At 37.8% G+C, this 17,917-nt stretch overlaps 1 protein-coding gene across 1 annotated transcript in view; it reads left to right on the top strand.

Annotated features, from left to right (window-relative positions):
• Window positions 1-12,511: 12,511 nt before the first annotated feature.
• KDSR (3-ketodihydrosphingosine reductase) overlaps window positions 12,512-17,917 on the top strand; it is a gene marked incomplete in the record, with an annotated part of 318,051 nt that continues 312,645 nt past the window's right edge. The window contains 1 exon segment of the mRNA XM_053714642.1: window positions 12,512-12,989. Coding sequence (XP_053570617.1) covers window positions 12,882-12,989 — 108 coding nt within the window.

Genomic DNA, 17,917 nt, shown 5'->3' with positions numbered 1-17,917 from the left:
AAGAATTGACTTCTGCCCAAGAGAGAATCTGAGATACCTCCATCAAGGTTAGAGAACTGTGAGTTCCCCCTTGATGGTTGACAGAAGTTACTATTGTGACATTGTGTGTCTGGAAATGGAGATAAGACTCCCTTATTAACAGAGGCCAAGCTGGAAGGGTCCTGAAAATTGCATGGAGTTCTGTAATATTGATTGGCAACCTCGTCTCTAAGGATCCCAAACCATGTGCTGTCAGAGACCCCCAAAACAGCTCTCCAACCTGAAAATTTGCAAGAAGCCTCCTGAATAATAATTTGATGATTCAGCCACCAAGGCAGAGACTGCTTTGTATTGGAATCTAAAATATATTTTGGGATAGCTGTGAATAAACCTTGCGTCATTGATGCAGCATAAAAAAACTGAAAAGGTCTTTTGAATTTGAGCAAATTACAATTATGAGACCTAGTACTTCTATTCACATAGCCACTGAAGTGAGTGAAAGAGACCGAAGATTCAGAAAGTGTTATCCGTCTCTACTCTGTTAGAGAAAAATTAATGGACTATGAATTTATTTGAAGAAACAATAGTTATTTTGTGTGAAATTCTGTTAAAGTAAAGGACTGAGCTAGTACCAAGATATCATTCAGGTAATGAATTTGCGTGGCGAAAGCACTGCAATACTCTGAGCTCTGTTATAGCCAAAAGTTTCCCAGAACCTTGATATTATTCATTTTCAGGTACTGACGAGGCCTGGCCCTGCTTAACATCCGAGATCCGATGGGATCAGGTGCATTCAGGGCAGGGTGGCAGTAGGCTGGAGTTGTAGCTAAACAATCTGTGTGGAGACACAAACAACAGAGGGCGTCTCCTAGTGTAACACTGTGGTGTACCAAGCAAATGGTTAAGTAGAAATGGCTGTACTCACAATTGTGGCAGCACCAATGTGCTGAATGACACAGACTGGGATCTCTCAGTGTCCCAGCCCACTGCTCCAACGATAGTGTGGTCTAGCAGACTCACTCCTCCCAAACAGACTTGTGCTTGTAGTGCAAAAAGTTTGTTTATTACAACAGAATATAAACAATTCTTAAAACCAGAGGGTACAATTGCCCCTTTAGACACTTGCAATGCGTTTCTCAGCTACAACACGCTGTTTCTTCAGGCATATGTCTCTTACTGTAAGAGTTAGAAAAAACTGTTTAGAGTTCAAGATCCAAAATTGGTCTGAAGGTTTCTTCCTTCTTTGGAACAATGAAGATATTTGATTAAAATCACATTCACTGTTCTTGCATTAAACTGGAATAATTATTCCCATATCTCAACAGAGGCCAAGATTGATGGGCCCTGAAATTTGATACAGTTTGAAGAAAAAAAAACTTGATTTTTTTTTTTTTAATGGATTTAAAAAACAACAACTCTCTTTTGGAGACCTGGGACAGACTGAACCCAAGCATCATGATTAAAAACTGCCCCCTAGCAGAATTACTTTATCTGGGGGCTGCACTTATAGTAAATTTGACTGCTTACTCTGAGAGTAGGAGTGGTATTTAAATGCTGGAACACAAGGTATTGGAGCATATGTGCGTATGCTACTGAAATAGTAGTTTTGGAGGTGGGAACCGACTTCTTATCCTGTTTGGACTTGTTCCAATGAGCATAGGGTCCCTAGAGTAAACCAAGGGAACCTTGCTTTAAACCGAGGAGTAAGTTTTCTGTTCTTTATATCTGATAAAAGAAAAGAAAATAATTAGTTGTTTTTTTTTAAATTCGTAGATTTCCAGTCTTGAGGGGGGAAAAAAGCTCCTTTATCTTCAGTAGAGATCCCTTTCTTTATAAGGAAGGAGAAAATAATCTAGATTTTATACACCATATAAGCATTCCAGGATGTAAAGAAACGCAGAAGACGAGTCCCTGTGACCAAAATTAACGAAGGTCTATGAAGGATTTCCCATGAGGCAAAACTATTGTATCACAAACCATACCCCAAATATATCCCTCTGACATAGTTGCCAACAGTCCCTGATTTCCAGGGACAGTCCCTGGATTTTGTTGTATGTCCCTGGATTTTTTTTTGTTCCTGGAAATGTCCCTGAAAATCTCCTTTGCACAACATTTGTTGTTTGCATATATATATACACACACATACACATATACAGATAGATAGATGATAGATAGATAGATAGATAGATAGATGATAAATAGATATAGTGTATTATTTAAATATAATTCATTCCTAATGGAATATTGTTATTATTATTGAATGGGTTCACATATTATTTGTCTTTCTAAATTTGATGCTGTGTTGTAAAAATAACCATATGCCCAGAATGTGTTCCAGAGACTGGGTAGGTGTAAGAGCTTGGTGCTGTAATCTGTATAATAAACTATGGATAAGTCTAAATTATACTATTACTTTCAAATGGGTGTGTTTTGATTGCAGAACTTAGTGGGCAGAGCAGTTGAACAGTAGGTCGTCAATACTCCAGTAACCCGCTTGCTTGCTCTGCTGCAAAGTGTCCCTGGAATTTTTTTTTTTAAATGTTGGCAACTATCCTCTGATAAGCACTGCACTCTGAGGGGAACCGGGCTTCAATATAGAATAAAAAGCCCCTTTCACTAAAGAAATCATGCACATTTAAATGCTTCAACCACCTTCAAAGGAGGCAAAGTAAAACTAAGGTATTTGTAAGGTGGGAGGGGTTTTATAGGGCTTTTGGGGTTTGGGAAACTTTGCCTCCTCCTAGTGGTAGTAATGTATATCCCATATGTAACAGATTGTGGACTCTTGCCACCTATATGAAAGAAAGCCAATTTCTTTTAAACACCAAGCTTCTGAATTAACCTATTAACTACTGCAATGCATACAACTAAACAGTGCTTTTTAATGTAAGATGATGCTATTGTCCTGGTTTTCAGAAAGGAAAATCATGGTTAAAATCATGGTTTGTGATGTGGAAATGTTTCTCTGTGTTTTTTGAGAAACTGCTTTGAGTGTGCATAGTTTTAAAATAATATATTACATCTTGTTATCTATAGTGAGAAGTTTACCATTAGATTTTCTATAATTATTTTTACTTATATCACAAGAAAGCACTCATAATAATTATGTTACACTTTTAGTTTAATTGCTCAGGGAAAAAAAAGTATATCAATACTAGACATGTGCGTTTCGTTCCGAATCGAAATTCGGACAAATTCGCCAAATTCGGAGATTCAAATCGATTTGAATTTCTGAATTACCCTAGCAATGAATCTAAACTAATCCGATTGCATTTGTAACGAATAAATCCAAATTAGTTTGGATTTATTCGTTACATTTGAATGGCCATGGACTAATCACAATTCAGTATAAAAATTAAATTTAGTGAGATTTAGTGGGATAGAACAGTGAAATAATTCTGTTTGTGTAACTTGGAACCATCTGAATCAACATAACACATACCGAACTTCCGAATTTACTAATCGAATCCAAAACTAATACATCCGAATTTATTTAAATCTGAATAAAGCTGAAAAGAATACATTCAAATGTATCTGAATTTTAATCGATTCGAAACTAAATTCGAAAAAATCGGAATCGGTCCGAAACTAATTTTTCCGCTGCGCACATGTCTACACTTTTAGAATAATGAATGAAAATTACATAATTTAAATAAGACTTTGAAATAAGAGATTAGCAACAAGTGGAAATTAAATTACTACTAGAGAGGTGTAAGAGAAGGGGCATGGGTGGAGGGAGATATAAGAGGCATGGAAGGGGGGAGAGAGAAAGGGTATGGGCATGGAAGAGGAAAGAGAGAATAGGCACAGAATGGGGGAGGAAGGGGTATACAAGGGGGGAGAGAGCAGTGGTATGTGCTTTTGGAGGGGTGAGATGGACATGGGAGGGGAGTGTGTATGTGCCTATACGTGTTTATGCATGTATATATGAGTGTGTACGTGGGTGTGTATATGCTCTTGAATGTGTGCATGGTGAATGTTCACTAACATAACATATAATATATATATATTTCAGGGCTCAAAATTTCCACTATTCCACTAGCCATTGGCAACTGGAAATTTAATGGTGTCGAGTGAAAGTTAGTAAATGTTCAAAGTTGGCACATTGTATTTGCAGAATGTACATTCCTATTGCAGCACTGACAAACACACATTTTGGGGTATGTGCTAAAACTATTAGCTAAAGGGATATTGTATGTCCATGAAAGTGTAAGGATATGTTATACGTCTAGGGCTGTAGGAAACCCATTAGTGCTTAGTCTATTACTGCTGAGAGAGTAAACGGCAGAGAGATATTGGAGAGGAAAAGTGAAAGTGGAGAAGGTAGAGTTAAGAGAGAATGGAGAAAAAAAGAGTGAAGAGATATGAGAGAGGGGAAAAAAGAGTGTAAAGAAAAGATGTGACCTGAGAGAGTAGGGAGTCGAGAAAGATAGTTAATAGCGAAAAAGTAGAGATGAAAATAATTTAAAAAAAAATCTCCAGGTCTGCTATGGCCTTCCATGACTGTCTGCCGTCTCTCAGTTTATCAACTTTTTTTTTCTATTCAGCTGTTGTCTTCCCCAGAACATTTAGTCGATGTTTCTAGCTGCTATAAACTTATTTTTGTTAATGTATTACTGTATGTAGCATTATTTAATTTATTATGGTATAAAATAAAAACAATATTACAAAGTGTTTCACAATGGCTAAACATATGCAAAGAGGAGGTGAAGTAGTGGGTGTGGTGTAAGTGGGATTAGAATTGGTGAGTAACATTTTGTTCTAGCTAGTAGTTTAGGAGTTGAAATTTTGAGCCCTGTATATACTGTATGTGTATATATATATATATATATATATATATATATTGTTAAAGTAAAATAACGTGAAGACAGCTGGTCCAAATTTTAAAAGATTATAATTGTACAATTAAACATATTACAACAAAAATGACAACCGGTCACTTTACAGTAATACAGAGTGTGTGTGGCGCGCAGCATTAGATAGCAAAAATGTCTCTCTTTTTATAGGCCATGTGTTGTTTCTTCACAATCAGCACCTCGTGGTCTTCTTCTTATCTTGTTCATACAAACTTTGGGTGTTACTGTAGCTGAAAATACTTACTTTGCATATACAGCAGTTTCTATACTAGCTGAATTGACAAAAAGAAATGTAACTGTTTAAAAATATCACTTGTCAGTCCCTTATAACATATAAGAATATATATACAGAATTAAAAATATTTTTCCTTAACATTTCTCACCCTTTTGATCATTTTATTATCACATGTATTTATCTATTACCTTGCGTTTATTATCACGCCATTATTACTTTGTGTCTCTTACTTGACTAACTAACAACCTTCCTATCTGGAAATGACCCCTTAAACAGACTGTATATCACTGAGTATACAGATAAGCTGCATAGACAGTGGGATGCTGAGCCTCCATTCCAGATCTGCCTACATAGTTATCATTTCCTCTAAGCATTCACACATCTTTATTGGTAGCACGCAAACACAAAATATGCAATCTCTATCTAAACAGATAACAACAGCAGCCAGAACTGCATCCCTTCACAGGCCTAGGTCCAAATCCTGTAGTAGGCCCAAAGCTGATGAGGTGCGATCCTTCCACCTGTCTCCTAAAATGACTGGAGGGTCTGCAGGGAAGGCAGGTAGCTAAGTTATCAGTCGGTCATCTCTGTAGCTGTTGTATCATCACCCTAAACAATCCGTATCTTCATCTTTTTCTGCAATGAGAAACACAAATCATTAACAATTTCCAAACAATTAGGCACATTAGAATTACTCCTATCACTACCACTATGGGTTTTAAAAGATTTGTAAGCATATTTTTAAACCAGGTTCCAATCAATCCCATCCTTCCTTAGCTATATCTCTAGATCTTTGTTGTAACTCTTTTACTTTATTCATGTGTAAAACTTGTAGTCTCATTAATAATCCCATCCATAATACTAGTATATTTGTTAATTCTATTTGCTAGCTCAATTCCTTAACCTGTCCAGGCAGGAAACTACATCCAGGCTTTATCTGCAGATGAGAATAATTCTTACTTATACCTTGTTTAAGGACCATTGGAATAATCTTACCATCTTTCCCAGCCATAGTTGAAACCATCTCATATTGTTATATAACTGAGTTTGACAGGTCCATTCATCATTGTCTGTCTGTTCAAGACAGGCACACCTAGTGGTACACAAAGCTTTTAATGTTGAACAAAAACATAAACTATTAGAATCAGCAGTTACTGTATCACATGATACTTTGTTAGGTTCCATATTAAATGTTAAAGTAGCATTTCTACAATCTGTTTCCCCCACATATACCTTGGGCAAACTAAATATGTAACCTTTCATGTTTGCTATGTAATTAACATACATTGGCCCAAGACACATTATAGGTATAGAAACTATACCAGCAAGTTTTAAGTATGTACCTTGATCTAAGATAGCATTATGAACAGAGTGATCTACATCTATTTGAACATCATAGCTGTAATCTGTCACATTTAAATCATTCATTGATATTGGTACACCTATTAAAGGGATTCCTTTATGATTGTCAGGACCATGAGAGCATATCCAACAGTCTGTGGCATTCAGTTGCTTTGGCGCTTTGTTGGTGTAAAAGCCAGATGGAATTTTGTCCGTTTATCACCCTTCACTGGTGTATAGAGGTATAAAACACAAAGAAAAGAACACAGAAAAAACAGGACAGTATATGCATCTTGGCAGTTAGTTAACCCACTTTGTCCCCAGTGGTCTCACCCTTTTGACACAGGTTTTTATCACCGGCCTGGAAGTTCACTTTCTTACAGTGAGAGGATCCAGTTTGGTTTCCATTCCACTTTGATTGAGGTGGGTGTTGTCAGTAACACCTGATATGGGCCATCAAACCAGGGCTCTAAGTGTCTCCTCACGTATCTTCTTATCACCACCCAGTCTCCAGGGTGTAGGTAGTGAGTTCCAGTTATTTGTTCTGGATCTGGTAATGAAGAGAAAACTTTTCCATACAAATTAGTCAGTTGCTCATGCAGCTGAACAACATAATCAGTTAGAGAAGCATACTGCCCATGTAATTCTTGTGGAAAGAAAAGACCTATTAGTGGTCTACCAAACAAAATTTCAAATGGTGAAAGGCCATGCTTTGCCTTTGGGATGTGTCTTACTGCAAAGAGGGCTAAAGGTAAAGCTTGTATCCAAGTAAGTTTTGTCTGCTCACAGATTTTAGCTATTTTATTTTTTAAAACACCATTGGCTCTCTCCACTTTCCCAGATGATTAATCTGCAACCCTGTCATCATTTCTGCAAACACTTGCCCAGTAAAATGAGTCCCTCTATCAGATTCTACTGTTTCAGGTAAACCATATCTGCACACAATTTCAGTTATCAGTATTTTTTTTTTTTTTTACACCTGCTGTTGCCTTGGCAACCGGCCAGGCCTCCACCCAAGAGGAAAACATGTCTACACACACCAAAACATACTAATACACACCACATTTGTGCAGCTGAATATAGTCTATTTGCAGTCTTTGGAATGGGTAGGCAGGTTTTACAAGGTGTTTCATCTCCACCTTTGTCAATTTACCTGGATTGTATTTAGCACAAATCATGCCTTTCTTGCACCATTCAGTTACAAATTGTGAGAAACCTGGTGCAAACCAATATTTATTAACACTTGCAATCATTCTTGCAATCATTCCCCCTTTGGAAACATGGAAAGGGAGATGAGATAAACTGGCTAAAACAGGATATAGCACTGTAGGTGCACATAATCTACCGTCCCCATGTTTCCAAATCTTATTTTCCAGTTTGCAACCAGCGTTTTTCCACTTGCACTGAATTAGGGAACCTGTTTGGTTTTGGAGGGTTTTTAAGACCTCCATTGTCAAATTCTCCACAGTTTCAGAGGACTGTTAGAGTATCATGAGAGCTGCCTTCTTGGCTGCTTCATCTACCCTATTATTACCCATAGTGATAGGATCTATTGCTCGCTGCTGTGTCTTTAATTTCATAACAGCTATAGCTCTTTTGAAAATGCTGCGGTCTGTTCCAGTGTCCACCAAACACTCCACAAAATGGTATGGCATGTCAGAGAGGGTCAGGCGAACAAAGGCATCACCCCCTCTGCTCTCAGACATGATTGGTAGCACTGGAAGCCCAGTCCATCAAATGTTCTCCCACAGTTATAACATTTACCTTTTATTACTTAGAACATGCAGTTGTAAACAATTTTCCATTTCATGTCTATTAGCAAAATATCATTATTCACTTGATATTCTTTATTAAAGGATCAGCAAGGCACCACTGGTAGTCAGCTGAACACATCAGGTAAACCAAAGGAAAGGTCCATCTATGTGCAGCCTACAATCAACAGCTAGCTCCCAGTAATGCATTCCTCCTCCCAAATCTACCTAGAAAAACATACATATATACATATATATACATATATATATATATATATATATATATATACACACAGTATATATGCACAGTATACACATACATACATACATCTATACACATATACACACATATACAGCGCATACATACACATACACATATGCATATACATATACAGCACACGTACACACTGTGACATAAATATTCACACTCACAAGCATGTATTTACTATCAAATACACTTACAAAGATACTCACTGACAAACTGGCACACAGATTCTACACACTCTACAAAAAATAAATGCACACAAACCCCAGGACTAGGGCACATAGTCGACAAGGCCTTGGCATGCAGTCACAAATGGCAATAGACATCCAATTGCCAATGCCCACATACAATCAGACCCACAACCAATTATCTAACCTTATAAATGCAAGGGCTACCATTAATAACCAAATAACTTTCAGAGGGGTAAGTACTAGTGGTCTTATCAGTTGTGAAAATACGTCAGGGTAGTAAAAGTGAAATTACCAATAAAGTAACTAGCAAATCAGACCTCTTAAAGATTCACTACTAGAATCTTGTGTATATTATAATTTATATTAATTCTACTGCAAAGATATCACTAGGATCACTTATGTAAGTCAGAGTAGTGCTGGCCTTTTAAAACTCCAGTTAACCCATATAAATACCAAGCAGAAATGTAAAATCCCTAAATGCCCTCAAACATAGCATACACTCTTATGTCTTTTAATGAAAGACTTGCATATGTGTGTGTGCAAAACATACATAATCTTACATTTAATTCAGTTGAACAAAAAGTTTCTAGCAGCACATAAAGTCTAGGACAAAAAAGGGTTAAAAAAACAACAACAAAATTGTTCTGCTCTGTGCTGGAGGAAGGGGGGTTGGAAGCCCCCGCCCAGAACTGCAGCTGCAGCACACATACTTTGTCTTCTACAGGAAAAATACATTGGGCTGTTTCTGATAGGATTCTACAGTTATTTTTATAGAGATTTTCCTAGTGGAATAATTCAAACGTTCCCCCTTTGGAAACCCAACATCCATTCCCTTAGTCAACTTGCACCATTCAGGCAGATGCCAGCTGACCCACATACTATATTCTTTATACATTTCCTCCTGTGGGCTATTGAGGAAATTTTGGACGTCCATTGCTTAAGGATGACCTCATGTCACCCTTTCTAAGAATCGTTTCTCATAACCCAGTTATGATGGAGGGGACTCTTACCCTTCTCTCTCGACTCTTAGCAATACTGTGGCTGTCAGGGAAAGGCCCACACTATAAATCCCACACTATAAATCCCTCCTAATTTTCCAACAAACCCAAATAATAAACAGTAGGGAGACAAATCCTAAAAGTACTTGGCCTCTTATATCATCAAAATCAAACCATGCTAGGGGACTTACATCAACAGTTTTATACATCATTAGAGACAAGTCTACTACAGCTCAGGTATGCGCCCTTCAGTATAGGAGCGTGCAAACTCAAACCAGTGTGCCCAAGGTTTTCAGAAACAAAGCCAAGAGGTGATCAAAAAGATCAGAATTCGCCCTTGTTCTCTGGGAATAGCACTTTGCCCAATAGCAGCAATGGACTGAAGCTGAACTTAATCAACGATGTCCATAGGCCGATCATAGGGGGTACCCAGAGACTTTGTACTGACAGACCAAGGTTGACTAGTAAGAAATTCTGCAGCTACCCACACTTAACCTTCTATTTTTCCTCTGCTGTACAGACCATTTTAGTAACAGTTTACGTTTACTTAACAAACACAGAAAATAGAAAACATTTGTTTCTGAGGACAGTAGAATCCTCTTACTTAACACACTACTGCTCCCACTTGCTTTCTCCACAGAGGGGCGTCTTGGAGCAGTACATTCACACGCCGTAAAGGACCTCTTACACTCACACATTCAACAAAAGATGTTAAAACATAAAATACAACTGTCTCAGGTTCTTGGGAGTTTGTACTCACGACAGGACAGAGGGTTTAGGAATCAGAGGATAGGAGAGCAATTTGAGAAACAAAGGTTCTCACCTTTTTGGCGCCTGTGGTCTCCTGTCCTCAAAGTTCCAGTCCTGGCTCCGTCCTTAATCGCTTTCAAACTCCCGGGTTTCGGCACCAAATTGTTAAAGTAAAATAACGTGAAGACAGCTGGTCCAAATTTTAAAAGATTATAATTGTACAATTAAACATATTACAACAAAAATGACAACCGGTCACTTTACAGTAATACAGAGTGTGTGTGACGCGCAGCATTAGATAGCAAAAATGTCTCTCTTTTTATAGGCCATGTGTTGTTTCTTCACAATCAGCACCTCGTGGTCTTCTTCTTATCTTGTTCATACAAACTTTGGGTGTTACTGTAGCTGAAAATACTTACTTTGCATATACAGCAGTTTCTATACTAGCTGAATTGACAAAAAGAAATGTAACTGTTTAAAAATATCACTTGTCAGTCCCTTATAACATATAAGAATATATACACAGAATTAAAAATATTTTTCCTTAACAATATATATATATATATAGTGCTCAATTACAGTGGGTGCACATCCTAATGCCTATGATAATAGTTGTAGAAGTAGTAATATTAACAATAATAGGCAATTTGTGGGTTTGGTGGGGCACTGCCCCAAAGGACCAACCACCATTGCTTCTCTGCATCCAAGGATAACATTTCAATTTCCATTCTCCAGACAAAGGTTGTCCAAGACTATTCTAATTGAAACATTTGTGTAGGTAAGTAACATTTTCTGTGGCTTAAGCATGTTTTATATTTGTAATTATTTGGGTACTTTTTCTTCTTTTAACCCAGAATGATTAGTGTTCTGAAAAGTAAAGAAAAAAACTGAAAAAAAACCTTGTGGTTCTGGAGCTAACCAGTCTGGGAGGATGATAAACTTCTATATAAGTGTATTGAACATATTTATGGGCATTTTTTCCAAAAATTTCACAACATACCGATACTCATTATTTTGCCTACCTGATACTGCATATTTTTGTTGAGTTCGTCTTAAGATTCTTAATGTGATATTATAGATACTGATGCTTTTATAACATTTGAGCCATCTGCCGTTGTGTACTTTATGAAATGCATTAAAAGGACATGAAACCCAAAATGTTTCTTTTATTATTCAGATAGAGCATACAATTTTAAACAACTGTCCAACTTACTTTTTTTTACCTAATTTGCTTAATGCTAGGTAGGGTAAGAAGCAACAATGCACTGCTTGGAGCTAGCTGCTGATTGGTGGTTGCGCATTAATGCCTCTTGTCATTGATTCACCAGATGTTCAGCTAGCTCCTTCAACAAAGGATACCAGAAATATGAAGCAAATTTGATAATAGAAGTGAAGTTGCTTAAAATTGTGTGTTCTCTCTGAATCATGAAATAACCATTCTGGGGTTAATGTCTCTTTAAATTGTTGTAAGGGTAGTTTTGGAAAGTGTCTAAATCAGATTGGTTTGAGAACTAAAACAATCTTTCAGGTGAATTGCCTGATGCTATTAAAAAAAATTATCTGAAATAAATATTTAAGTACTTTTGTTTACTTTACCTAAATCTATAAATTAATTATTTTTAACACCCCCTAAAGTACTGCCATGCCTGCCAAAACCCATCTTTGCAAGAATAAATTACTGTAATTTGGAATACTGCATAATGACAATACAATATTTTCTTTTTTATTTATGTATACGTGCCTGGTGCCGATCTCCGCACTCAAATTGGAGCTCAATTGCACGGTACCCTCTATGCACTAGCTTGATTGACGTGTTAGCTCAGAAATTACATCTTTGTGATTAAATAGATCCCATATAATCATATATAAATATAATTGAGTTTGTTACTGCGTGAAATCTATACAAATTGACCCATATGGCATACTTTTAAAAGAATTAGGATTAACAAAACGTTTTTATTTGTGTACATATCAGAAACACTATGGAACATTGGAAATTCAAAGGCAAATTGACATTTAGCATGAAAGCTGTATTGCGTTGTGCTGCAGTTAGATGGCGAGCTCGGTTTCTCTAACACGTTTTGCAGGATTAGAACCCTCTAGTCTGAGACAGAAAGTGGATGTAAACAGGAAGAGCAGCCCAAGGAGGAGGTGCCTGAGAGAGGACACAGCTCCATAATCATATGCTGTCAGTGCAGTGTAGCCTAGGGACTCCAGCAGGCACAAGTACTGGTGTCATGTGCACTGAGGAGCAGCTGTTACGGCTGTGAGCTGCTAGTATTGTGCCCGATCAGTTCACGGCCCTGCCCTTTCAGCAGTCTGACTGAACTTCCCTACCTTGGGGTGTCACATACACCTTAGTTCACTCACTATTTGTCCTGCTCTTTGCCCTGTGTGCTGCAACCAGTCTGTGATCTCCTCTTTCAGCCCATCCCCTTGCACTGTCTAAGAGTTGCCATTTCACCTCCTTGTGCCACTTTCCTCCCTCAGGCTGGACGCCTTCATTCAATCGGTCATGCTGCTGCTGGCCGCTGCCTTTTTAGTGGCCTTCGTGCTGCTTCTCTACATGGTGTCTCCTCTGATCAGCCCAAGCCCCCTGAAACTGGCAGGAGCCCACGTGGTGGTGAGTGCAGTCTGTGTTTTGTGTATGATGCAGTGCAGACCTTTATCATGTACTGAGTGTACATGCAGCATTTCTGATATGTACATTTTATATAAACAGACGCTGAAAGTACTAGTGGACTTTGGATAAGCTGTATACGTTAAGCAAGGACTGCAGCACGGTCACACGTACTACTTGGGATAGTGAAGTGTAGTAAATTGTTGTATGATCCTAATGAATAGGAAGATTATTTTTTTACATTTTATGAATGTCAGTGTTTTTTTTTTTTTTTTCAAGTAAGATTCGTGCCACAGCTCAGTAGAGTTTTTTTTTTTCTGAAGATAGTCTGCTTAAAGGGATACTAATTCAGATAGAGCATGCAATAAGCAACTTTCTAATTTACTCCTGTTATTCTTTTTCTTCGTTCTCTTGCTATCTTTATTTGAAAAATAATGTATCTAAGTTAAGGAGCCAGGCAATTTTTGGTTCATACCCTGGACAGCACTTTTTAAATATTAAATGCATTTAACCACCAATCAGCAAGCACAACCCAGGTTGTGAACCAAAAATGGGCCGGATTCTAAACTTACATTATTGCTTTTCAAATAAAGATAGAAAGAGAACGAAGAACAATTGATAATAGGAGTAAATTAGAAAGTTGCGTAAAATTGCATGCTCTAGCTGAATCACAAAATAAAAAATTTGGGTACAGTGTCCCTTTAACATTGTGTTTGCAAGAGCCAAAGTCCTCCCACCACTTGCCTTATTTGGAGCTTGAGTCTGTAGCTGACAATGCTAGCCACTGTCATTATATTAGTATACAGTAAATTGTTCTGCATTTGTGGTCTGTTAAAGTCAAATAGGGAGATAAATGAAGCGGGATTAGCTTTGATAAATCAGCAGGGTAGATTGATCATTTTACAATTTTCAGACCGAAATAATGAAACAATGACATGCTCATATTTGTTAGAGATGTAATTTTAACATGAGTGACGCCCCAGCTCTGCATTTAACTCTCGAAATATGGTTAAATACATAGTTACAGTACAACTTGGGAGCCACACAACACTGATTGGGTCAGAAGCACTTTAACATTTTCAGGGGTTAAACAGAGAGTTTGGGTTCGCTAGTGTTAAAACATTGTGTTCAAATGAAATGGAGCATTATATTTTTCATTATTATGGCCCTTTAATATGATAATGGGGCTAAATAAGTAGTGAAAATATATTACAAAGTTGCTTTAGTAAAGTGATGGTAAATCCTAACGTTTGTGAAACACTAGGATTTACCATTGGAACAAATAAAGGGGACTTTCGTTAAGTATAAATACTTCATGCTGAAAGCTCCTTTATTTGTTCCAAGCGTTCGCTGCTCTGAGCTGCTAAAGCAGCCCCCGACAGAGCGCTATTTGGCTGAGAGGTGACATTTCCACCTCTTAGTCAATAGCCATGCGGGAAATTTGAAGACTATCGACCTAACACTATTGTGTGTTTAACCCCAGAAAGTGCCTCTCTGGGCCCACAGAGCACTGCAGATCTTGAGCATATCCCGCTGCTGATTGGCTAGTCACACGATTTAGATGTGATTTAAGAAGCAGCACTACAGGGAGTGCAGAGTTATTAGGCAAATGAGTATTTTCACCACATCATCCTCTTTATGTATGTTGTCTTACTCCAAGCTGTATAGGCTCGAAAGCCTACTACCAATTAAGCATATTAGGTGATGTGCATCTCTGTAATGAGAAGGGGTGTGGTCTAATGACATCAACACCCTATATCAGGTGTGCATAATTATTAGGCAACTTCCTTTCCTTTGGCAAAATGGGTCAAAAGAAGGACTTGACAGGCTCAGAAAAGTCAAAAATAGTGAGATATCTTGCAGAGGGATGCAGCACTCTTAAAATTGCAAAGCTTCTGAAGCGTGATCATCGAACAATCAAGCGTTTCATTCAAAATAGTCAACAGGGTCTCAAGAAGCGTGTGTAAAAACCAAGGCGCAAAATAACTGCCCTTGAACTGAGAAAAGTCAAGCGTGCAGCTGCCAAGATGCCACTTGCCACCAGTTTGGCCATATTTCAGAGCTGCAACATCACTGGAGTGCCCAAAAGCACAAGGTGTGCAATACTCAGAGACATGGCCAAGGTAAGAAAGGCTGAAAGACGACCACCACTGAACAAGACACACAAGCTGAAACGTCAAGACTGGGCCAAGAAATATCTCAAGACTGATTTTTCTAAGGTTTTATGGACTGATGAGATGAGAGTGAGTCTTGATGGGCCAGATGGATGGGCCCGTGGCTGGATTGGTAAAGGGCAGAGAGCTCCAGTCCGACTCAGACGCCAGCAAGGTGGAGGTGGAGTACTGGTTTGGGCTGGTATCATCAAAGATGAGCTTGTGGGGCCTTTTCGGGTTGAGGATGGAGTCAAGCTCAACTCCCAGTCCTACTGCCAGTTTCTGGAAGACGCCTTCTTCAAGCAGTGGTACAGGAAGAAGTCTGCATCCTTCAAGAAAAACATGATTTTCTTGCAGGACAATGCTCCATCACACGCGTCCAAGTACTCCACAGCGTGGCTGGCATGAAAGGGTATAAAAGAAGAAAATCTAATGACATGGCCTCCTTGTTCACCTGATCTGAACCCCATTGAGAACCTGTGGTCCATCATCAAATGTGAGATTTACAAGGAGGGAAAACAGTACACCTCTCTGAACAGTGTCTGGGAGGCTGTGGTTGCTGCTGCACGCAATGTTGATGGTGAACAGATCAAAACACTGACAGAATCCATGGATGGCAGGCTTTTGAGTGTCCTTGCAAAGAAAGATGGCTATATTGGTCACTGATTTGTTTTTGTTTTGTTTTTGAATATCAGAAATGTATATTTGGGAATGTTGAGATGTTATATTGGTTTCACTGGTAAAAATAAATAATTGAAATGGGTATATATTTGTTTTTTGTTAAGTTGCCTAATAATTATGCACAGTAATAGTCACCTGCACACACAGATATCCCCCTAAAATAGCTATAACTAAAAACTACTTCCAAAACTATTCAGCTTTGATATTAATGAGTTTTTTGGGTTCATTGAGAACATGGTTGTTGTTCAATAATAAAATTAATCCTCAAAAATACAACTTGCTTAATAATTCTGCACTCCCTGTAGTTCCACATCTTCCAATTCCCCTTTGCAGTGATGAAACACACAGAAGCGCAGGGTAGTCTTAAAATCACATTAGAGCATGTACTTTTTTCAACCATTATGGCTCTTTAACATTCTTGTGTCAATTTTGTTAGTTTTATTAAAGTGATGGCAAATTTCAGTTTGCAAGTAAAACCACATAATCATTTTATTTTTTAAAGTGTATAAATAATTTATAATAAAAGATTTATAATCCTAATTGGTATTGTCTGTTCCTCCGCCCTCCTTCATTTCCTCTTTTGCCTTGGCTGTGATGTATAGAGCAGTCAAATCCATTCTCTACATATTTTTCTTTCTAAGGGCTTCAAAGGAGCTGGACTTCAAGAACGTCAAATGACACACACGCTGATTGGATGTTCACTAGAATTGTCATTTAAAAAAAAAAAAGTTAATCCAAGTGGGCCGGCATAACATTGCAATAGAAACATTACTATATGCACTAATTTAACCCTTTAGCAGATGGATTAAAAACAGAAAAAGTGCACATATACTTTTTTTAATGACAAAGATTAAATATATGGCATTTGATTAGTTAAGGTTTACCATCACTTTAAACTGTTTTTGTTTTGTCTATCCATTTAACCCCTGCAAATGGGTTATATTTATAGTTAAAGTGTTTCTTCTGTGAGATGTTCAGGTGATATTTGCATATCAGCTTTTTTACAGTTATTCTGCATCACTTTCTTGTGATTTAGCATATGAGTATTATGTACCTTTTCAAAAAAGAGATTGGGGTAGCCCTACCCTCTTATGGCTCCTTAAGGTGGTTTAGCACTTATTCATCTTAATAATAATTTATTATTCTCTTCAGGTATTTAAACTTCATCTAATAGCTAAATATACATATGTATATTATATACACACAATGTTCACACCTAAATCTAGTATGCCCACTGTTATAACAAAAAATGCGTTCTTTTCATGATTTCTAGCAAAACTGATAATCCACCTTAAAGAGGCAGGAAACTTACAAACTAACGTTATAAAATTCTGCACATAATGCAGAGCTATATATAATATGCTTACCGGCAGATTTATACATTAAAGTATTGCAGATACATTTTATGTAAAAGGTCCCTTTTCCAGAACGCTGCTCCTTGCTCTGGTTTTTCCACGGCGCATCGCGGCAACACTGTCTAGTCACAGTGTGCCCGGTCGCGCCATTAAAATGAGTATAGCTTGCTCCTGTTAATAGACCAGAGCGGGAGCGAGCTACATTCATTTTAATGGCGCGACCGGGCACACTGTGACTAGACAGTGTTGCCGCTATGCTATGTGGAAAAAACCAGACCCGCTCAGTAGAGCAAGGAGCTGCGTTCTGGAAAAGGTAGCTTTTACATAAAATTTATCTGCAATACTTTAATGTATAAATCTGCCGGTAAGCTAATGTTATATAATTCTGCACTATGTACAGAATGATATAACCATTAGTTTGTAAGTTTACTGCCCCTTTTAAGAGAGCAAATGACTAGAGAGACAAGGCTAGGGCGAGGTGGAGGAAAACTGTCCTTAGGCTTCCCAAACAGTCCAGATAAAATAACCATGTTTACTAATCGGCTTATTTTTTCACCTGTGCTCCTGTTCAGATATCCTCAAATTGTGGCCTGTTAGGGAGGGGTGAGGAAAAGTTTGAAAACCAGTGCACTAAATCACAGAAACGGATAACAGTATTGACCCAAGTTCCCCAGGGGTAAAGTAGAACAAACACAATTTGCAGATGTATTTGGCAGCAAAATAAATGATGCATATTGCAATA

The sequence above is a fragment of the Bombina bombina genome, chromosome 5 (assembly GCF_027579735.1).
Source record: "Bombina bombina isolate aBomBom1 chromosome 5, aBomBom1.pri, whole genome shotgun sequence".
Lineage (NCBI taxonomy): Eukaryota > Metazoa > Chordata > Amphibia > Anura > Bombinatoridae > Bombina > Bombina bombina.
Note: the sequence above shows the minus strand (reverse complement) of the source record. Positions and strands in the feature narration are given on the sequence as shown.